General features: G+C 42.2%; 3 protein-coding genes across 3 annotated transcripts in view; 1 reads left to right on the top strand and 2 right to left on the bottom strand.

The window, feature by feature from the left end:
- Positions 1–435: 435 nt before the first annotated feature.
- Positions 436–6,722, bottom strand: LOC114438763 (YTH domain-containing family protein 1-like). The gene is made up of 6 exons (XM_028410294.1): positions 6,270–6,722; positions 5,439–5,463; positions 4,427–4,506; positions 2,549–4,198; positions 2,361–2,405; positions 436–2,161 (listed from the first exon to the last, which is right to left on the bottom strand). The coding sequence occupies exons 1-6, from the start codon at positions 6,294–6,296 to the stop codon at positions 2,135–2,137; spliced, it is 1,854 nt and encodes a 617-aa protein (XP_028266095.1). The 5' UTR covers positions 6,297–6,722; the 3' UTR covers positions 436–2,134.
- Positions 6,723–7,437: 715 nt separating this feature from the next.
- birc7 (baculoviral IAP repeat containing 7) lies at positions 7,438–10,270 on the top strand. Its single transcript, XM_028410442.1, has 7 exons — positions 7,438–8,088; positions 8,575–8,674; positions 8,978–9,059; positions 9,169–9,214; positions 9,520–9,729; positions 9,921–9,986; positions 10,069–10,270. Exons 1-7 carry the CDS (start codon positions 7,548–7,550, stop codon positions 10,266–10,268), a joined length of 1,245 nt encoding a protein of 414 aa, XP_028266243.1. The 5' UTR covers positions 7,438–7,547; the 3' UTR covers positions 10,269–10,270.
- A 173-nt stretch (positions 10,271–10,443) lies between these two features.
- Positions 10,444–23,348, bottom strand: part of nkain4 (sodium/potassium transporting ATPase interacting 4) — a 38,274-nt gene continuing 25,369 nt past the window's right edge. The window contains exons 5-7 of the mRNA XM_028410676.1: positions 21,381–21,441; positions 13,448–13,532; positions 10,444–12,587 (exon numbers count right to left, since the gene is read on the bottom strand). Of these exons, the coding sequence (XP_028266477.1) occupies positions 12,578–12,587; positions 13,448–13,532; positions 21,381–21,441 (156 nt within the window). The 3' untranslated portion in view covers positions 10,444–12,577. The remainder of the gene's footprint in view (positions 12,588–13,447; positions 13,533–21,380; positions 21,442–23,348) is intronic.

Below are 23,348 nucleotides of genomic sequence, written 5' to 3'. Positions count from 1 at the left end.
GCTTGGAGAGTGTGGCGTTTGTGAAGGCAAACATGTGAAGGGCGTTCACCATATTGCTTGGATCAACCTAACTATTGATTAGTGCACGTAAAAAGGAGATGAAGAAAAAAGGCTACAGTTAGAAGTCAGTTTTCTAGACAGCAGAGGATACACTGGCCAGGTATTGAACAACAAAAAAAAAACACCAAGAAAAATGCAGCGTCACATGTCTGGAAATACTGAAGCATACAGTCCATACTCATGGAAGGGACCTCAGCACAGTGCAGCTCTACTGCCGCTTCACGTTGTAACGGGTCAAACTTCTGATAGAATCAAGCATGTACACCAGCTAACATAATCTGAAAACACAAACAGCACACTTATCTAACAGGTGAGACTGACAATATTACCTTTTTTTAAACAGATACTTGTGAATCTCAAAATTTGGATACTGTGGGGCTATACCGGATTTATTTCTTAACAAAAAACACAGAAACAAGAAAAGATCCCTTAAAAGAACAAATGCAGCCATGCCTGTTAGCAGCATTGTAACCTTGCAATCCACAAAATACTGAACAGCGTCTGAGGAATCCCAAGGAAAAAAAACCTGCTGGTTTCTGACAAATCATCTGCTTTCTGGCTTTGAATGCTCAAAATGTTTTGGTTTTACACTCTCACCTCCCAAGACAATCTGCAGGGAGGATCATAGCTTCACCATCTCCAGCAGACTTACTACACTGCAGCTCGTCACGCATGGCCATACACATCTATTAACCACATTATTTTCTTTAATATCCAATGTTTTTTTTCTCTTTACTGCTCCTTAATTAATGGTTTTAGTCTAGAACAAACTATAGTTGCAACAACCAAAAAACACACAGAAACCACATTTCATTCTTATTTTTTTCTTACTCGATAGTAAATCAGTTACATTAATTTTTAGGTTATACATTTTTTTTAGGCTTTCTCCATGAATATATAGGCTCCTACGTTAAAGCTTAGCATTACGACCAACATGATAGACTTAGCAAAACCAAATTCAAGGAAAAAAAACAAAAACAAAAGGATTAAGACAGAATGACGGTGAATGGACAAATATGTGTACCCTCCCCCTTTGTTGTAGAACAAAATGCAATAGCAACAATTCATTCAATGTAGCAGGTACATCATTATATAATTCTGATAAAGCAATTTAAAAATGGTGAATGCAACAATTCTCTCAGACTGGGTTGTGTACACAAGCAGAATCTCCTGATGAAACAGACAAAAGACCCCTTCAAGACAAACATCGAAAGAAAGCAAAGCAAACGGGTGTGAAAGATGTAAATAGTACAATTTTTGATTTATATGGTGAGAGTTCTGGTTGTGGAGGACACATCCGAAATTTCTTTCCCAGAGGCCATTGCAATTCCTCCTCTGAAATGTCTCAAGTCCTGTGTGACTTCACACTATCCCTGATTTCTCCAGCAGTGTCACTGTTTGAACAGTTCTTTTGAAAAGTCACCAATAACTAGAAAAAAAAACATTAAGGCTCCAGAAAACAGGTTTCTGAAATGAAAATTGTCAGTAGTAAGCCAAAAAATAGAGATTTTGTTGATTTGAATGAAAAATAGATAAACCATTGAAGTTTTATTATCGCACAGTTCCAAGTCCAACATTGCCTTTGGGATCCTCCAACCCTGTTGGCACAGTTAAACCTCTGAAGCATGGCAATGTTGCCCCCAAATGGACAAACAGGGGCAGGACACATCCGTTCCTGATTGTACTGAAATATAAAGTGGCAGATTTTTTTTTTTCTCCATGGTGCAGTCAAACCCTGATTCAATTGGAAAGAGGAGGGGTGGGGGCAAGAGAGAGAGAGAAAACCAGTCTGGTGAGAGAAGAGTAGGTGATGGAACGGGAAGAAAAATATGTTTAAAAAAATAAACCTGAACTAAAGAGTGTTGTTGTGGCTAGGTAATACATTAAATCAGCTTGTTATCCCTGCACAAGAAATGGTGGTACATGGGGCAAAAAAAGCACAAGTCTCAACAATGAGAGATTCACCAGGATTAAATAGAAAAAAAAATGAAGGGCTTGGTTGCATTTTCATATTCTTCTGTCTCTTAAATCAAGTCCTAGTGTAACTGTTGATCAAGCCAAGAATAAATGTCTTCTATTGTTTATTCCTGTTTTGGCGCTCCTGTTTGGAAAAACAACAAAAACATAATATTAGTATTTCAATATTAAGTAAACTGTACGACATATGAACTACATTTAAGCGGAAATTACGTTTTCATTAGTAGTAGTGAAATAGCATTTTCACAATCAAATGCAATCACCAATACAAAGAATGCTCATGGGATACTCAACACTGACATTAAATTATGACAGGTCTTTACCTGATCCAACCGAGAGCGACTCTGTATCTGAGGAGGTTCAAAAGTCTGTCAGGAGAGAAAGTAAGTGAAAAACCAATAAAACAAGAATTAGTCTCTTAGTTCAGACACAAATACAGGCAATCTATAGATTAGAGATAAGAGAAGCATCTATGCAAGTAAAGTGAGCCCAGTGAGATGACTTTACTTACCTTGCGAACTTCCTCCTCCTCCTCCTGTCTCTTTTCATAATGGGAGAAATCATCAAAGATGGAGGTGGTGTGTTTGTAGGTAGCAATGATCTTGAGCACCTGCTTGGCCTTCTCCAGAGGAACCTCCTGGGTATCACGAGAGTTGGTCACTGGCTTGTTGTCATTGTTCTCCAGGCGGATGTGGCGCAGCTGGCTGTTAGGCACGTCCTTAACAAACAACCAGTCCACATCAAACTTGCCTTTCCACTTGTCCTGCGCCCAAACACCAGCACTGGTCCCATAGTCCACTGGTGAACGCATCTCTGCAACGCCACAGAAATGGCCACTGCCATTGACACTGAACAGCAGGTACACAGGACCTTTACCATTCATGGCTCGGAAGGCTGAGTCCAGCCGCTTGTTGCCATGCTCCGTGCTGCACCAGATGGAGTACTTGATGGAGCGATGAATATCGTCCTCGGAGTAGCTCTTAATGATGAATACGCGACCATTCTTCAGGTTCCATTCAAAGTCCTTGGGGTTGTAGCTATGGGAGGCACGCAGCTTTTCTAGGACAGGGTGGGACTCTACACCAGGTCCGTGGCTGGCAGACGTTTGGTGGCCATTGTTCCCACCACCAACCACACCCATCTCACCACAACCATCATGGCCGGGGCCACCTTGCCCATAGCCCTGGTTACGGTTGCGTGGAGCAACCCAGCGGGTCTGGGGTTGTGGGGGCTGGGTGTGGTTTTGGTAGGGCTGAGGTGGTGGCTGATGGTGCTGGTGATGAGGGGGCTGGTGCTGTAAGGCCATAGGCTGCATCTGGGGTTGCACCAAAGACTGGGGAGGAGGGGGCTGCATGGGTCCTTGCTGCATGGGAGCTTGAGGTGGCATGACATGAGGCAGGCCAAGAGGCTGCTGTTGCTGCAGTGGAGCTGTGGCTACTTTAGTCACTGGGCCCTTATCCCAGGTCCCAATGTTCATGTTGTGTTTGATTGGTGGTGGGGGAAGAGCTCCCCCTGGATTGGGCATCCCTGGCTTCACCTTAGCTTTCAGCTGCTGTGGTTTGGCAGGCTTGCTGGCAATGGCTGCCCACGAGGTGGGTTTAGGTGGAGGCATTCCAATAGGAGTGGCTCCATTTCCTGTGGCTGCCACTGCAGGTCCACCAATCACAGATCCCACTGCCTTGACCCCTGAACCCTGACCTGTGACATCTCCGCCAATCTTCAAACCAACCATACCCTGCTCCAGGCTGTTCATACCAGGAGCTTTATTCAGGGTTTCACTGTGAAAGCCTGTCTGACCATCAGGCACCAGAGTTCCCCCCAGGGAGCTGGGAGGATAGCTATAGCTGCCACCGTAGGCTGAACTTTGAGTCTGCTGGCCCTGGGAGCCACTAGTGCCCCAAGCAGAGAAGGCAGGGTTTTCAGGGAAAAAGTTAAACCTGTGGGGGTAGATACTGCTTCCCAGGCCCCCTGGTTGGCCAAACACTGTGTCCGGCATGTAGTGATGGTCTCCGTTACTCAAGGGTCCATAGGGGGTGAGGTATGGAATCGGAGGGTCCCCACCTGTGGACCAGGGAGCCTCACTGAGGGGGTATGGAAATCCAATGGAAGGAGGATAGTAGCTGGACAAGTAGGGATCGGTGATGGACTGGTAGCTGTTGTTCTGATGGAATGAGAGTCAGCAGAGTCACAGCATTAGAAAGTAACTTAAAAGTACCCCGTACAATAGAATAACACTCTTGGCTGTAGATTTTGGTTAGTTCAGTTTTTCAGGTGATGCTTGACAATTAATTGTTTAATTAACATAAGAGTAAAATTTCTATGTCCACATTGTGAGATCATAACAATATCTTTACAGCTAATGTCAGATAAGTGGGACGGCAGACTTTACCTGTGTTGATTGACCAGTGAGGTATGGCTCAAAGTCATTGTCATGGACAGTCTCTTTCTGATGCAGCGAACCATTTTGCACTAAAAGAAAACATGAACAAAAATTTAATTTTACTAGAATGGGTAGCTGTAATGTTTTACCATCATATTTGCTGTACATAATATATCAAAGAAACACATAACATTCACAACTTTATTGCTCAGCTGTGTCCCAAAGTATGTATTTTTACACAAATAAAATCTGTAAGCAACGTCAGTCCCTTTAGATAATAATCTCTTGGAGGTGAAACAGCCTGTGTCCTGCTGCCAGGCAGGTAAACTTTGACTCAACATATCAATGCTCTCTCTGTACCAGAGTTAGTTATGATAAAAAAGAAAAGAAAAAGACAAAGATCGAGGAATTAAAATTAAAATAGTTGATACCCGTAAGCACAGTACAAGTGATAAGGACAGCGATATAACTACATATCTGATATGAACAAGACACCCTGATCATATGAATGGATAATGGGCAATGTGCATTAAGAAAGAAGCCGCATTTACAGAATAAAAGTCAAATCTACATACAACAGTAATGTAGTTCACATACCTCCGTTCATGTTATGTACACTACCAATACATGAATTCTCTACAAACTAGAAAACAGAGAGTCTTATCCACTGTGTTCTGAGATTTCTAAACTTTAACTGCCCTTTGACACAGTAGACATTTTAATCCAGTGTCTCACATGATGTGACACAACACACATTTTTAAAATCAGGGTCAATGTTGTCTGTGGTGCATGTTTACACTAAAGTCCACCAAAAAGACTTAAAGGAAAGTAAACCTACTTCCTAATACAAGTATTCATGCTGCAAAGTGACTAACAAATTAACTCACCACCCAAAGTGCAATATCTGTACATTGTCTTCACATTTTGTCCACAGTGTGTATCAGATAAAGAATGAAAGTAATACTGATAAAATAGCTAAAGCTAGGCCCAGAGGAAATCTGTTCACTCCTCTACAACTCACCTTTAGACGCTTGTCCCTTTGATCTCTGCATCCACGTTGAATCATAAAAAGGAAAAAGAAAACAAAGGTTACTATCTCTTGTTCTGAGATTTAACACATTTGTTGGGACTGAGCCCATGCTGTTATCTACTGACTGCACTGATGCACAACACGGGACTATTTCCTGAAGAGAGGCATTGCAAAACATTCGCCTGACGTTACACTATAACTAAAAGATGTGGGTGCTTATTGTTGCAGTCATATATTAGTATTTTATACGATTTCGTTGCCAAGTAATGCTTGTTAATTAACCAGCTAATGCTAGCGTTAATTTAACACAACTTCGCTAACTAACGTAGCCCCCTTAAAATGGCTTTCCACACGCTCCTAGCGTTGAGCTATATTCTAACTTACGTTTCTGCAAAACACTGCAGACGCATAGGTCAATCTAGACACTACAACACAAAACTTTGAAAGTTACTATTCACCAAATAAGTTGGCCCCAGCTATTATGTAAATCTGTTTACCTTAACTAGCTTTAGGTTGCACGTACATAGCCACTGGCTGGTGCATTTTTCTTCTTACGTCGCTTAAAAAACATAGGTTTCGGTCAAAGATGTGTTTGACAACGAGCTAAAAGCTGCGTTAACGTGCATGTGTCATATTTTGTACATGTCCCCTAAATTATTTATACATTTTACGGAATGTAGCTAACTTGCTAGCTACACATACCGGCCAAAGCTAGTGGCTAGTTAGCACTTCCGAGGAATAGCCGTAGCCCAATAAATCGTTAACGTTAGCAGGTAGCTAGCTTGCAAGCTCTTTACAGGCAAGGTACATCGTCCTTCCTACCTGAGGGTCAATGCTTGTGGCAGACATAATTCATTAAGCAAGTCCCTGGATTCGCACAGAGCCTGAGCTTGTGACTGAATTTCAAGCCCCGTGATTTGAGAGCAAGTTCACAGTTCAGTTTCAGTTAGCTCTGTGGCTAGTAGTGCCGCTTAGCGTGTGGCTAGCAGTTGCAGCGCAGGCTCAGCTGTATATTTTCCGCTGTGTGGACGTATCCCAACTTCCACAGTTCAAGTCTTGTCGTCTTGATTTGTTGTCCGAAAGCAGCCAGGTCCTGGTACAGGTTTTTTTTAAGTCTGCGGTATGTGTCGCCGATTGGACCTCTCGGGTCTTAAATGTTTCAGTCTTCGGTTGCCTCTTACTTTGTCCTTTTTTTATTCCACAGAGAGAGAGAGAGCCCTCCTCAGTTACGTTAAAGCCCTGTACACTTCCCCAATGGCTGCTCCATCCGGGCTTTGAGCCTTCGCTGTAATTCACCTCGTTCCCCGCGGGGTGGCCAAAGTTTAAAGCATCATTTCGGGGAATACTGAGAGAACACATAAACAGGAATACACGGGTTTAACAAAGTTCAGTGCGCCAGTGAGACTGGAATTCAAAAGATGTTTGGCTGTACACATTAAACTCCATGTAGGCCTGCACATCCTTTATGTGCACCCTGCTGTATTTTCCAATCAAAATACAGATATGGATAAATGCTGCGATGTGCAGTTTTGTGTGTGTCATAGCTGTGATGCAAAACATATTGAAAGTAAACGCAGAAAAACAGTGTTGCAATGTGAATGAAGGCATGAAAATACTAATTTATCATGCACGTTAGAACTTTAACACTACTCACTTTCACCACCAGGAGGCAGCAATGACACATAAACAATACCCCAAACTCAGGCAAAGGTCAAATCTATAACCAACTGTCTATATTGGAACGTAGCTATTGTATTAAGAACCAGGGTAGAGAATCTTATATTACTATTAGGATTACTATTATAAGACTTAAAAAGAATATATATAAATGAGCACAACAAATACCTCATACAAAGATAATGGACTTCCCTGACATTAGGGTGTAGCATGCCTCTTTTTCCTAAGAGGCGGAGCAACATGGCATGTTCCGGCTGTCATTCATTCAAGGATCAATAAGCATACATTCTGGCATTTGGGGGACTTTCTGGAAAGCAGTTTGCTGTTAGTTCACTGTGCAGGCCCCCCACAGCTGATCATACTATTTCAGCTGGTGTGCTGCTCTCATCTTCAGTCTGCGCTCCACTATGGAACGCAAAAGGGATGACTGGAACAGAACACAAAGGGAAAGGAAAACCTACATGCAGCAGGATGACGGATGGCAGTAGAGCTATGCTGCACATCCTGGAGGAGCCTCAGATGCGACAAGAAGGGGTGAGACTTCAAACTTTTCAGAACTGGCCGGCGGATGCAGCTGTCTCATCTAGCGACCTGGCCAGGGCGGGCTTCTTCTTCCTAGGCCCGGGAGATAAAGTTCAGTGTTTCTGTTGTGGAGGGGTTTTAAGATATTGGGTAGATGGGGACTGCCCAGCTGCTGAGCACAAGAGGCATTTCCCAACTTGCAGTTTCATCTTGGGTCGACCTGTGGGGAATATTCCTCTCCCAGCTGGCTCCTCGGATTCCGTGGATGGCCAGCTGTTGAGTCAGCTCCAGCGGATGACTATGGAAGACCAGGGAACAGCTGGACAAGCTGTTTACCCGGAGATGGAAGCAGAGGACTCCCGGCTCACCACTTTCCACAACTGGCCCACGGAGGCTTCGGTCCAACCAGACATTCTTGCCAGAGCTGGATTCTTCTACACAGGTACACATTTCTGATGTTATCTCTGCCTATTTTCCATATTTGTTTATGAGCAGCATCCATTAGCGTGTTTTAGTGAAATATTCAGCTCTGACCTAGTCACTGCTAGAGTGCACCATCTATGTGACAGAGTTCATGGTACAATTGTCCTGCTGAGTCATGATGTTGTGGGCAGAACAACCTGGACAAAGCTGGGGAGGATAAAGAAGGAAGGGCTGTACAGCTTCAGGCTACACACAGGACACAGAAGCAGATTTAACAACAACAACAACAACAACACAAACAATCCAGTATAGTTCTCTGTTGTGATTGTGTCACATTTATTGTCATTTTTACACATTGTAGGGGTTTCCTTTAAACCCGCCCATCTCTTAATGTTTCATTTAAAACAGCATTTGAGTGTAAAAAAATTTCCTGTGTTCACTTGTAAAGCTGCAAAGATTCCGAGCTGTTAGACCCTTTTCACAGTAGTCTCATACGTTATCACAGGTCACGGTGACAATGTCAAATGCTTCTACTGTGATGGAGGACTGAGGAACTGGGAGCCAGGCGATGACCCCTGGCAGGAACATGCCAAGTGGTTTCCACGGTAACGGCAGGATTTGCTTATTTTTTTTTTTATTTAAAGACAATTTATTTAAAGACAATTTCCATTACATGGGGAAAAATGAAAATGGCAGAGAAGATAATCCACTGAAGCCTCAATCCAAGATGTTTGAATACCTGCCAAACACCATATGTGGCCATATTCACTACTGTTCCGCCTGCAGTTTGCATGGATACATTTGCATAGAGCCTTCAGTGCTAAAACTTTTTCACAGCTTTTTAATGTGTACCCACACGGACACTGTACAAAGTTCAGATTATAAAACAAGCCCTTTGTATTCCTCAGATGTGAGTTTCTAATCCAGTCAAGAGGGCAGGATTACATCAGCAACATACAGGATGCTCATTTCCACCTGGGTGACAGTGTGGTGAGAACCTGATCTCTTTTATCTACCCAGAATAAAATGTGTTTTTATAACTCTAAAGACATTATAGCAACATGCCATTGCTGAATTTAAAATGTAATCACTTTTCAAGGGAGGATCACAGACCCCAACAGGCAGGGATATTGGCTCCAGAAATGGTAAGTCCAAAGACTGCTTCCATAAATAACAATATATAAGGACACTTGCCAAATGTATATAGAAACCATACCTTACATAAGCTCTATTTTGCAGATCCCCAATGAAAGAAGCCATGTCCAAGTAATACAACTATAATCTATATTAGCTGACATACTGAAGAGGTCTTTGTTGTATAAATACATCAAATAAATAATAATAATGTGATGTCAGGCCATGTATAATATATTGGCAGACAGACTAAGATGTTATATATTGTAATACAGTGTCTGGTGCACCTGACATGCAGCTGCCTCTCACCCCACAGATATGGTTGGTGGGCTGGGGGCTTCATCAGCCATACTTTCTCCAGTTGCACAGACTGTGCTCCAGATGGGCTTTGAAGCCAGCCTGGTGGAGAGTCTGGTCCAAACCAAGTACCTTCTGACAGGCCAGCACTACACATCAGTGTCTGACCTGGTTACTGATGTACTGCAGGCAGAGGAGGAGGACAGGCAGAGGGGGCCACAGAGCAGAGGTAACAGCCGTTTCACAGGGTTACACAGCTTTAATTATTTAAACTTTGTCTTAAATAAGATTAAAGCTATTAAAGTCAATGTTTGGTCAAATATTTTTAGTTTTTAAAACTACTTCTGAGTTGAACTTTTAATTTGTTATCTGAGTGTGAACTGCTCAAAGACCAAGTCAGTGCTTGCTTGTGTGTTTCAGAGCCAGAGACGAGACAGGGCCCCAGCACTGGACATGTGAGGACACAAACACCCATCCGAGAGAAAGGTAAACATCTACGGCACTTGTAAGAAAAAAACAAACATCATACTCTATTATATTCAGAATGTTTGTGTGTTTTGTCCACCAGTGAAGGACCCCAGTCCAGAGGAGCTGCTGAGGCAGCTGCAGGAGGAGAGGACCTGTAAAGTGTGCATGGACAAGCTGGTGTCTATCGTCTTCATCCCCTGTGGTCATCTGGTGGTGTGTGGTGATTGTGCTGCCAGCCTGCGTCACTGCCCCATCTGCAGAGCCGTCATCAGAGGCAGTGTTCGTGCTTTTATGTCTTAGGTAAAAAATGAGAAGCGTGAGTGGCCTTGAGTTTTCCACTGAACTCAATTTCCCTTGTACTGAAAAAAAAACATAAGAGTGCTGGTTGCTTGTTTTGTCGGAGTTATTAATTATAATTTTCTATAATAAACATTCTAATCACCACTTGTCTGTTGTCATCATTAACACTCAGAAGAAAATTAAAAGATCACATTCTTTTTTTTTATTAACAAACATCTATGTACATGAACACAAAGCACACTTTTGGATAAATAGTATTACACAATCAGATCACATGGTGGTTGGAGCAACACAGGATGCAAGAAGAAAAAAATATGGTTTCCACTTTCGATACAAAGAAAAATTATCTACAAAGAGGAGGACCTTTTTTTAGTGTAGCACATACAAACAGGTTTTAACTAATGCCAGTCACCAGGAAAAAAAGCCTGTATTGCACTGAGAGGAAGACTAGTTTATACATTTTAGTAGCGTTTACTACTAATACTGATTATGTTACAGTATGAGGTGCTTTGTGTTTATACTAACACAGACACACACGCACGCACGCACACACACACACACACAAAATGCAGCCTACCTGGAGTGTGTACACTTTAAGTTAGACAATAAGAAAAATGGTTGCATCTCTCCAAGAAGTGACTAATCAAAGTGGTTCTTTTTGATTTTTCTGATGACTTTTCATTTTCTATGTGGCAGTGAAGTCCATGTAATTTTACAGAAAATCTGACACACACTTCCTTTTTGTTCGGCACACACAATAAACAAAAAGCTGGAAGTACATTGACAACTGTTTTGATCATTCAAAAAAAAAATAGTTACGAAGCCTGTTTCAGTACTTTTTTTAAACTAACGACAACCAGAAACTGGAATCAAACAAACTAACAAACAAATAATTTTAACCTAATGGATGCAAAACATAACTGTAATACAAACTGTTGGCAGTGACTGAAACATGGCACTCTATGGAAAGAGCAGTCATGCAAGAGAAAACTCAGTAGCCTTGCAAGTAAACACTGTGAACACCAGAGGGCAGCAATGAGCCACAACAAAGGCATGACTGTTCTGAGAGAGCTTATAGGACCACAGAAGTGCTACCAATGAGATACACCCCCCTGTGTGTGTGTGTACGTGGGTCATTTTTGCCTTAACAATGTTGCTGGATCAATTAAAGAATTTAACCAGTAGCCAGTGCAGATGCCAGTATTGCTGTTTTCTCATATGTCACACACATTATTACAATACGAACCCTGTTAAAAAAACATGCTATTTAACAATCACAACTGCTGAACCAACATGACACAACAACATAGTCAGGTACAGTCTGCTGTGAGAGCCATACCAACCAATACTGTTCTGTGTGTGACTGTTCAAGTTAAAAATATGCTGTGTAACCTTTGTTTGAGCATGTGAAATGATCCCCTGCTTCCCACATCTGTCAGTAGTTACAGGAGAAGATGCGAAAACAAAGCTTTTAGCATATCCTAAAACCTGACACTTCAGAAATGCTGCTGCTGAAAACAGTCACAATACTAAGACTCCAGAAATAAAATTAAGACATGCATGCCATTCCTTGTGTTTGAACACCTTTTACAGGCTCTTTTGCATTCTTTATAGTTTGCATTTTAATCTCCAAAATGAAGATCCGTCCCCCTCTCCTCTGGTTTCATACATTTTCTATTTTTGACAGAGGCCCCGGTAGGTTTGGTGCTTTTGTTCCCTCTCCACTCTCCCCTACCTCTTCCTGCTTTGCTTCTGTATTTATGCACACAGATCCTGGCCTAAAGTAAACAGGCAACACACAATAGCTCATTCCACAGGCTCCACTGTAATTCAGCCCTCCGGCCAAGATCTGGGCTAAACCAACAATATGTAATATGCTAAATGAGTCCTCTAAGACACAGTACCACAGACTGGAAATGCTGGGCAGTCCTGGATTACATACACAAGGTATTTATATGCTGTACATGTTCTATACAGTCACAGTCTTTGGGGGAGTATTAGCATAACATGGCGGGCAGGTCACTGCAGTGGGACCGAAGCTCAACACAAAAAAGGGATTGATGGTTTCCTAAATACACAAATACCACGTAAATACAGCCTTTGCGTCACTGTAATTCCCCTGTTCCCTAAACCTGTCACAATAGACCCTAACTGAGAAATGTTGGCTTTTCTGGGCAGAACACCAGTGTTTAAAGCACTAAAAATCAAGAAAAGGAGCAACGGAACGCCTGGTGTGCCAAAGTGCGCTGGGATCTTTGTGTCCGTGAGAATTTGCTGTATCACCTCCATGCTGGACGCACCTCTTCTATTTACGTAGACCTGGAGACGAGAGAAACATGGAAAGGACGGGCAGAGGTTTAGCGGTTGTTTGGCAACTCGGGCACAGGCACAATAACTTTACACAAACACCCACACACAAAAATGCACACATCCCTGGAGGAATTTATTCAGGATATAACTCCCTGTAGGTTTGGGAGACGAAAAACTTGTTCCCATTAGAGATGGAGCTGATTAAACTGTCAAGAAGCTAATAAAATATTCATTTCTTGTCAGCAGAGAATTATTACATGATTTCCTGGGCTTATTGTTATTAAGTCCTCGGCACAACTTTAATTGATTAATGCAATTTTCTGACTGAATTGTGTATGTTTTGTTTTTCAATCACATGCTCTTACTACAAAAAGGCATGGACACACATATAGCCTAATACAGAACAAAAACACCCAGTGGTGCTATGAACAACCTATTACACAGACAAACTACACAAAAGCTACTGGTCAGTCCTCAGCAAGAAGGGGCAAAAACAGCCGAGTCCTGGTGCAGGTTATATGATACTGATTCGACCTCTCAAACCTTTGATGCCATTAAACAGTGGCAGCAGGAGACCGTGTGTGTAGTTCAGTGCAGTGCATTGTATCACTCACTTCCACCACCAGGGGGCAGCAGCAATAAAACCCAAACAATAACCACAATTCAGCCAAAGGTCAACATTATTTCTTACAGCAGATATGTAAACATTTAAATCTAAAAATGAGGTTTTCATCTTTCTGAGTGGCAGGGGGACAATAAGAGAAGGCACAGCTTCCAGACAGGCCACTCAGATAGGTGACTGACTGATTGGCCGACCGATTGCCTGCCTGACTTCCTTCCCTCTGATGAGAGCACACACTCATACTTACAGGTACATGGGCTTTAGGAGGAGATGAGATGGTTTCTCATTGACATGGTAGAGTGGGAATGGGTCAAATCCACCAATAAAATCAACTGAAAATAAAAAGGATTAAACACACAAATCAATCCAATGACAGACATAACACAACATGACAGTGATGTAACTGAAAAAGACAAAATGCATGACAAAAAAAAAACATGATAGAACCTGAATGAGTAATGAAATGGAAACAAAAAGACACAGGGAACAAATGTTCAACAGAGCGGTTGGAAGGTAGAATGTACACACTATAAGTGTGTCCACAAAAAAGACAAAAGAAAATATACATAAACTTTTTTTCCCATCTGTGCATCTGCCTCGAGCCAAAGGTAAAGCTCTGGAGCAGGTGAGAGCTTGCCAGCTGTCAAAATAGCCTAAGCCTTTTTATCACTCAGAAACAGAGGTGACCTTCAGCCACTCAATGCATGCTCACCTCTGTTTATTTTCTCACTTAAGAGTTCAGACTTTAAGCAAGGTGCAGATGAAGCAGAGAGTGTTATGCCATATGAGGAAAGGAAGGTCAGCCTTGTGCTGTGTATTTTTTTTACAGATGTAGAGAGAGACAGTTGGAATAGAGAGAAAAGCCTTGTGGCTTTTCAGGGGACACAAAGGTTTTGTGGGAGACAGGGTGGAGAGAGAGAGGGAAGGACAGGCTGCGTCACGCTTGTCGGTCCGACTGACAGGGGGGCCAAGAAGATTAAGTTTAGGGGACGCATGTGAAAAGAGGCCGATATGTCTATGAGCCTCCTGTGAACGCCAGGAGGGGAAGAAAAGACACCAAACCAATGAAAGATCTGAGTTCAAGCGAATAACAGAAAATGGGCAGATCTGTTTTTGGAAACTAATGGCTGTGGGGGAAAAAACACACACACTGCCAGCCATGGAAACTCCTGTAAGGCCAAATCAGTTCCATCCTGATAAGAGCAGGCAGGGGTGGTCTGCTGAATACTGATATGTAGACAGGATGAGGGTAAGCCGGGGGGGTGTTTGTTGCTGTGCTGTCCCTTTGCTCTGACCCTGCCATGGTTTCCTGGGATTCACCATTTCATCTGCACACACACACACAAACCTCTCCCCTGCTCTTTTCTGTACCAATGATTTTTTCATTATAAGCAGGTGGGGATCCATCCCCTGCCATGATAAACTGTGCTATGGAATACAGCTAGATGATAATGATGGTTGCCTTTTTTAGACACGCTTACAGCTCCGGGGACTGCAATGGCAGTTTGACGATCCGTGCATCAGCCTGTCAATCTAACAGCCTGGTTCAGAGCTAAACATCATAACAAACACAGATGACACTTGACACAGATGTTCAAGATCTTCAGAGCGGCAATCCTTGTGTCCTTCTTACTTTTCAAGGAACGTTTAGACTTTGATGACATTTGGCAAATTCCAGTTTTGCAACCTTTGCCACATAACCGAGCAGCCTGATCTCATAATCTGATTCACAACTTTGCTTGTGTATGTGTTGGTATTGAAACAAGTCGTACAGACTACAGACAGGTACTGTCTGTCTAGTTGATGGATGCATGTGATCCCCTAAGTGTAGAAGAGGTGAGATCAGTTTCCTCCTGGCAGAGTGAGCAAGCAAATTGTGCCTTGCATGGATACATGCAAGAAATGACAGGAATGTAGGTCAACATTTCAGGAATCTATGCAGTGCTGAGAGTAATGTAAGATTACATTTCAGTTCACTTGGAAACTGGTTGAAATCAGAGAGCCAGTAATGAAGCAGGATAGTCAGCCTGCAGTAAACTGCTGCAGCTCTCACTGTGTGTGTTTGTGTGTGAAGCGCTGGCAGGCTGACACTGAAATGATACACAGTCACCGAGATAAAGGGGAAAAGACCAAAAGGGAAAAGATGAGGTTGGTGAGAATAAAAAAAATGCATTGTGGAGAAGATGAAGAAAAACAAAAAGAGACAGGACGGAGACAAAAGGAGGGAGCGAGATAAAGGACAGACAGACAGTTCAAGACTTCAGAGCAGGTCTATTATGCTGGAGGAGCTGGGCTACATCACAGTTGTGGTCTAGATCACTCTCTGTCTCACACACACTCACAGTTGGCTCGGCAGTTCTGTGCTCACACACCATTACACAGCCATCATTGCTAGACTGACTACTCATTTACTTTAAATGCCAGTTTAGCTGTTTTATGCTTTGTTATTCTGCATATGAAAACTCTGGCCATGTCTGATTGAGGTCAGAGTATTGAAAGTTAATCAACCATGCAAAGCTGTGGAGAGGAAAAGATAGATTAAGAGTCTCTAGAAAATTTCAGACACTGATGTTGCGATCTGCTTTTTGTCCAGCAACATCTTCATTTGTGTATGATTCATAATTCAAGATGGAATAAAAGGCCTGAGATGTTTACAGTCAGTGCTGTTCAAAAGTCCTGTGAAGACAGGGAAACCTCCATAAATAATGTCATGAATAAATTATACTCATTATTATTCCTCCATTATTCTTCTGAAGATGGCGGCATGTTCGGGGTTGTTGTCATGCTGCAGAATTAATCTTGGACCAATCTGATGTCTCCTCCATCGTTTTATATGATGGTTAAAATGTGTCTGTACTTCTTGGCAGTGAGAAGGCCGCTAGTTCTGACTCAGTTCCATACTTTGCAGAAATGGCATCCTTAATCCTGAATGTAATCTCCGCTAGCCCTAACATTTGAAATCAGTCCAGACTAACGGCTGATTTTTGCTGCTCTGTCTCTCCTTGTAGCTACAGCACATCTGGTGACATCCATCCACTGCTAACATTTCTGACCTTCTAAATTCAGAACAGTTGTTGGACTTCAGATTCTTGTCCATCACTGAACCAGCAGTTTGGTGTCAGCGATGAAAATAATCTGAATTAAAAACCTCCTGGCTCCTGTGCTAAAGGGATGAGACTCTTTTAAGAACCTGAGTGATATGCTGCCACCTGCACACCCAACCATCCCTCCAGATGCTCTGTCTGCTGTGGAGGATTTTCTGCGGATGTGACTCAGCACACAGGGCGGCAGCATAATTAGCAGACAAGCTAAAGCGAGCTTATCCCACTGCTAGGCAGCTAACTCCATGACCTACTTTACAAAGAGGATTTTCCCCACCACTCACTCTGCCGGTCTGTCTGCTCAACACAGATAACTCTGTATAACAAATTCATATATACACACACAAACACCTACACTTAAAAAGCCAGTCAGTCACACAGTCAGCTAAACCCCCACACACACATAAACATGCAGAATATAGGTGTAAGTGAGTGAATAAGGAAGAGAGTCTCATCAAAAAGGAAAATGCAAGTACAGTAATGAAGCCTGAAAGTCATGTCAAAGCCTGAGCTGATGGTATACAGTCATGTGAAAAAATTAGGACACCCTTTGAAAGCATGTGGTTTTTTGTAACATTTGTAATAAATGGTTATTTAATCTCCGTTTCAACAATACAGAGAGATTAAAGTAATCAAACTAAACAATGAAAACTGAAGAAAAGTCTTTTCAAGATCTTCTGTAAATGTCATTCTACAAAAATGCCTATTCTAACTGAGGAAAAAGATAGGACACCCTTGCCCCTAATAGCGAGTGTTACCTCCTTTGGCTGAAATAACTGCAGTGAGACGGTTCTTGTAGCCATCTACCAGTCTCCGACATCGGTCTGAGGAAATTTTACCCCACTCCTCAATGCAGAACTTTTTCAGCTGTGAGATGTTTGAGGGGTTTCTTGCACGTACAGCCCTTTTCAAGTCACCCCACAGCATCTCAATGGGATTCAAATCTGGACTTTGACTTGGCCATTCCAGGACTCTCCATTTCTTCTTTTTCAGCCAATCTTTGGTTGATTGACTAGTATGTTTTGGGTCATTGTCATGTTGCATGGTCCAGTTCCGCTTCAGCTTTAATTTTCTAACTGATGGTCTCACATGTTCTTCAAGCACCTTCTGATACACAGTAGAATTCATGGTGGATTCTATGATGGTGAGCTGACCAGGTCCTGCTGCAGCAAAGCAGCCCCAAACCATGACACTTCCACCTCCATGCTTCACAGTTGGTATGAGGTTCTTTTCTTGGAATGCTGTATTTGGTTTACGCCAAACATGTCCTCTGCTGTTGTGTCCAAATAATTCCATTTTGCACTCATCTGTCCAAAGCACATTATTCCAGAAGTCCTGGTCTTTGTCAACTTTATCTCTGGCAAATGTCAGTCTGGCCTTGATGTTTCTCTTGGAAAGCAAAGGTTTCCTCCTTGCACACCTCCCATGCAAGTTAAAGTTGTACAGTCTCTTTCTGATTGTAGAGGCATGTACTTCTACATCAACAGTAGCCAGAGCCTGCTGTAGTTCTCGAGATGACACTTTAGGGTTTTTGGAGACCTCTTTTAGCATCTTGCGGTCTGCTCTTGGGGTGAACTTGCTGGGGCGACCAGTCCTGGGCATGTTGGCAGTTGTTTTGAAAGCCCTCCACTTGTAGACTATCTTCCGGACAGTGGAATGGCTGATTTCAAAATCTTTTGAGATCTTTTTAAATCCCTTCCCAGACTCATAGGCTGCTACAATCTTTTTTCTGAAGTCCTCTGACAGCTCTTTTGCTCTCACCATGGTGCTCACTCTCACTTCAACAGTCAGGAGCACACCAAACTAAATGTCTGAGGTTTAAATAGGGCAAGCCTCATTCAACATGCAGAGTAACGATCTACTAATTATGTGCACCTGGTGTGATATACCTGTGTGAGATCTGAGCCAATTTAAGAGGGAATACATGTGAGGGTGTCCTATCTTTTTCCTCAGTTAGAATAGGCATTTTTGTAGAATGACATTTACAGAAGATCTTGAAAAGACTTTTCTTCAGTTTTCATTGTTTAGTTTGATTACTTTAATCTCTCTGTATTGTTGAAACGGAGATTAAATAACCATTTATTAAAAATGTTACAAAAAACCACATGCTTTCAAAGGGTGTCCTAATTTTTTCACATGACTGTATGATGCTTGTTATTGGGGCCATTGTGCATTCATAGCATCTTGTGGGTGTGTGCGTGTGTGTGTGTGTGTGAATGCATGCACGTGTGTGTTTCATTCCACTATTCTTTCCGCAAGTCTGAACACTCAGATCTAACTCCGTCCTCTCTCTGGAGAGTGAGAGAAATTCCCGTCTTATCTTCTTATTCGTGAAAAGCTCATCATGTCTTGTGTTGTTTGTTCCTGCGTATTGCATGGTTTCCGTCCCCCTCTCTTTATCCCCACTTGCCCCTGATAAACACCTCCCTTTGCTCCTTTCATTCAGTCTTCTTCACGCCTCTCTTTCTCTCTTTCCTTTCTGCCCCTCCAGAGGATTCTTTTTACCTTTCTTCTTTCAGTGAGGCGCAATCAACTATAGAAGTTATTGACCAGCAAGGCGCTTAATGAGGCTGATACAACGAGCGACCAGAGACCTGTAACTTTTTACAAGCACACCTCATTAAAGCCTGAGATGTAAAAAGACACACAGTGGGAAAAGTGAGAATATATGAAACAAACCAAAAATTGGATTCTGATACATGATTATTCCATCTACTTTTGAAGAAGCTGGGGATTGAAATAAAGCAAACGCGAGAGAAGTATAAAGAAAAGAAAGTTCTGAGTAGGAGGAGAGATGCTCAGACAGCCAGGGAACTCAGTGCAAAAACGTACTTTAATCTACACATCAAATGAGAGGAGAAAATGAGAACAGAAAAGTGCCTTCGCTGGTTTTTGTGTTGGTGCAAGTGTGTATGTGTGTGTCTGCCCACCTGCATCTGCATGAACATATGTGTGTGCTGGCAAAGTTCCGGCATTTCACTTTAGCAGAGCTGAGATCAGAGCAGAACCACCAAAAATCACAACACGTTGTCTGTTGTTGTCTTTGTTTATGAGTGTATAACTGTCTGATGTGATTTTAAAGCCTTCATTAGACTCCTCTTTGTATCTGGGCTCCTGCTTCAGAATCAGATAAATTAGGTAAATTTGGACAATGAGAACTATCAAGCTCTTTTAGGGCAGCTGTCAATTTGGTGGTAAAATAAAGTACCTGCGGCAGGTACATCTGAAAGCTATGTGGAAAGGGTCCAAAAAACTGTCTAGACTCAATATCCCAGCTCCCCTTCAGAAACACAGAAGAAAGAATGACCGAAAAACAGGAAGAAAAAGAAAAGAGGAAACGTGAAAACAGACTAATGTCCATTTGGTGGTCCTGGTGTAAGTGTAAGCTACCTTCAGTCAGTCGCCATACACGACTAAAGACACGCAGTGGATAGAGAAAGAGGCCTCACAAGAGGTTTTTCCTGTGGAAACCATCCAGGAAGAGAGAAAGGGTTTTTGAGAGCAAACTGTGTCTAATGGTGCCTTTGTGGAAATTGCTTGGTGATGCCAATAGAGTACATCTTTCTGCTGCCATGAATTTCAGGCTGCTTTTTAAACACTTTTTCTACTTCTAACTTTTAGGAAGGTTTAACTCCTCATTTGGACAGAAGCAGGCAGGAAACCACATTCAAGATGAAAAGATGAGCTGAAGGAAGATGAGCACCGAAAAACATTATTTATTTAGATCCTGAGATCCTAAAAACAAGAGCACTATTTGCTTGATTGTCACTTATAAAGATAATTCTATAGTATCACTGGTGTTATATGATCAATACATGTTCTAGTCAGCCAGCTGGTGCACTGGGTTTGAACACATTGACTGGACAACCGTATTATTATCTATTGTATATTAGAACAATCTCTGCAAGGATTTGTTGGCTCAAAAGGTTACCAAAAAAAGGACGCAGACAAGTTGCTCATGAGAGGATAAGTATTTTGTGACTGGTGGTACTGCCCAGACCTGTGCTTGGCTGGAGAACCAGGGATTTGAAACAACACGCAGCCACCGAGACTCTGGCATGTGACCACTTAAGACCTTTGCAGTGCTGGTCTACACACAGAAACCTTAAAAATCCTTTAGAAGTGTTCCTCTAGTGCACAAATGCCATCAGGTTCACAGACTTTAGGATTATATATCATTATATATCAAAGGATGCACTTGACACTGCATGCTCCTTCAACATATGGTTTCACAACATTGACTAATATATTTGTAAAGGCAGATTCTCATGCATGTGCACATAGTTACGTGTCCTAGTGCTAATCAGATATTTATGACAGCCGCTGACCCTCAGATCAAATGCTTCCTGCCCTCTGATTGGCTAACCTCCAGCAGAACCTCTGACCTGCTGTCTATGAGGTCACAGCAGCTGGGTCATTAATCAGAAGTGTCCGTCTCTGGTTTCCCCAGCTCCTCTTGTGGCTCATTTCATGGTTCCCTGCTGTCCTTTTCCCCCACACCCTTTTCTCACTCTCTCTCTCTCTCTCTGCCTGTTTATGCGCCACAGGAAAAGAATGAGAGTCAAGTCAAATTCTCATCTGACTCCACATTAAAGGAAAAACACCCACCCTACTCAGGCAACTGACAGCTGCAGCAACAAAACAAGGGACACATAAAGCAGAGAAAGTGAGAAAAGCAAGAGATGAAGTAGCAATCAAAGAGGCAAATATCAGGATTATGACGACAGCAAGGACCACACAGAACTCAAGGAGGAGAAATAAGGCGACAAGTGTACATGTGGAAAAGAAAAGAAAGAATGGACTGAAGTAGGTGTGGAGAGGGAACACATGGCTCCTTTGGTTCTGGAGGGAAAGAAAGTGAGAGGACCCAGCTGGTGTGGGGGAAGAAAGAGGGAGGGAGACAGGGGAGAGCTGGAGCAGTGATAGTGTGGGGTGTGAGAGGAAAGAAGGGAGACCAAAAAAAAGAAGTAGCTCTATTCTCCTAAACTCAGCCATTTTTTTAATCTCCTGTGTGTGATTCACTCATTGTTGCCTTGTGTGCGCACTTGTGCATATGCGGTTGTGTGTTAAGTCACTCACAGCTGTCCTCCTCCTCAGTGATAGCGCTGACAACATAACAGGCGTACACGAAGCCCAGGAGCTGTGAACAGAGAGAGAGAGAGAGGGAGGTTAGACTCCGCAGAGCAGAGGAGGAACGGTGCAGTTAAACAGCTGTGCACTTTCTCTGATAGACCTCATACAGAAAGGAAATGTGTCTGTTATCAGGGACCCTGCAGTGGGTGGATCACACAGCAAAGAACAGGACGGCAGCTCAAAGGATTCATTGATTAAGTGATTAATAGATAATTGACTGCCAACAAGCTTAAGAAATGAAGCAATCATTTGAAGTGGATTAGGTTCCAGCTTGCTTAATGTTAAAATGTACTATTCTTATCAGTTTTCTGTTCGGATGGTCTGACTGGTAGCAAGGCAACCATGACAGTCACCTTTTGATTTTCCACTTTTCAAATGCACAGACTAAATATTTATCAATATAGTCAAAAACCAACATAATAATAATAAAACAAAACATTTCTTGCAATAGAATTATTTGAATAATCAAATGCATGTGAAAGGGGGTAACAATTAAAATACAGGTTAAGATGTGAAGCAGATGTACTCAGATTATTCTGAAGGATGGCATGTATGTCAAATGTCAAATTCTGATATGTCATATAAGGACTGGTCAAGTGGCCAAAATAATCAGTCATAATATCACTCTGTGATTGGTGCACAGAATCTATTGTGTCCATGCTGTAGTTTAATATCCTTAAAGCTGAGTTCTGAGTTCTAAAGTATGCATTAGGAAGCCGCTTGTAAGCACAAACACACCAGAAAGTAACATAAAGCGCACACAAGTGAGTATACGAAGACAGACATGTCGGCAAACACACAGCCTGTGGAACTGGCAGATGGCCGTCATCATCTCAGAGACAGACACAGTGAGCCTCTCCTCCCAGCAACCCATCCATCCATCATTTGGCACTCGGCCATGCCAATTAAAACAGTATTGGGCACACTGCCCTCCTCACACAATGGGTTCACAAACACCCAGTCCAAGGTGGTAATGACTGCGTGTGATGATGGTTATTCATGTAACATTCAACCTATAACTTACATTGGCCTATGTGATTTATCTCCATTTCACTCCACTTTTCATGTGTACAATGTGCTTGATTGAATGTTGTGTTTATGAATAGTGAGTAAAAATCAAATGTCATATGCAATAAAAAAAGGGGGATGGCTGTCTGCTCTGTGGGGTAGATAAGATATCACACTCCTTTCTGCTTCTCTTTCACAGGATTTTTTTTTCCTCTCTAGCATCTAATTACTGGTCTCACCCCATCCATTACAGTGGCGGTGAAATGGAGGTGAATTAGCATATGTATAAAGCCAGTGTCAAAGACAAGATGGTGTTAACAGCAGGGGGCACACCCTGTTTGTTTAATTTTATTATGTCTATGTGTGTTTTTATCCTTTACAAGTGCACATGTGTAGCAACCAGCTTAGCTTTTAGGTTTAGTTACTAATATTGCCACCAGCTATCTATTCAGAACTGCCTATAAACCTGTTTCTGAAGTGCTTATCGTAATGATCATGACACACCAGAGAAAAATTATCTAAGACTCTGAAATCTCAGACTTTTGCATTCTCACATGTCCATCATGACGATGTCCAGCAAACCTATTAAAACGTATCAAAAAAATGCTGAGTAGTGCTTTAACTCAGGGATATATTAGCCAGTGCACCATCATGGGACTTTTATTTTTACCACAAATATCAACACACAACACTCAGAATGGTATAATAAAGAACAACTTTATTGACTATCAGCAAAGACTTAACCCTGAAAGAGCGCCTGCCAATGCTCAGCCATGGGAAATCACATCCATGTCTCATTCCTCAGCTTATAACTGCTGACACTGCATGTTACTGCTGACCTTAGACTATTCTAGCCCTCTTTTATAGAGCTTTCATACATTAAGTGTGACAAACAGGGAGCTTAAT

The sequence above is a fragment of the Parambassis ranga genome, chromosome 7, assembly GCF_900634625.1.
Source record: "Parambassis ranga chromosome 7, fParRan2.1, whole genome shotgun sequence".
NCBI lineage: Eukaryota > Metazoa > Chordata > Actinopteri > Ambassidae > Parambassis > Parambassis ranga.
The sequence above is the reverse complement of the archived record's forward strand: the minus strand, read 5'-3'. Positions and strand labels throughout refer to the sequence as shown.

Excerpts from the sequence above, each read along its gene's own strand:
- birc7 (XM_028410442.1), top strand. The coding sequence starts at position 7,548 with ATGACTGGAACAGAACACAAAGGGAAAGGAAAACCTACATGCAGCAGG. Across the intron at positions 8,675-8,977 it reads CATGCCAAGTGGTTTCCACG|ATGTGAGTTTCTAATCCAGT; the intron begins GTAACGGCAGGA and ends TGTATTCCTCAG. Across the intron at positions 9,987-10,068 it reads AACACCCATCCGAGAGAAAG|TGAAGGACCCCAGTCCAGAG; the intron begins GTAAACATCTAC and ends TTTGTCCACCAG.
- LOC114438763 (XM_028410294.1), bottom strand. The coding sequence starts at position 6,296 with ATGTCTGCCACAAGCATTGACCCTCAG. Across the intron at positions 4,507-5,438 it reads AAAGGGACAAGCGTCTAAAG|TGCAAAATGGTTCGCTGCAT; the intron begins GTGAGTTGTAGA and ends GTTTTCTTTTAG. Across the intron at positions 2,162-2,360 it reads GTCGCTCTCGGTTGGATCAG|GAGCGCCAAAACAGGAATAA; the intron begins GTAAAGACCTGT and ends TTTTCCAAACAG.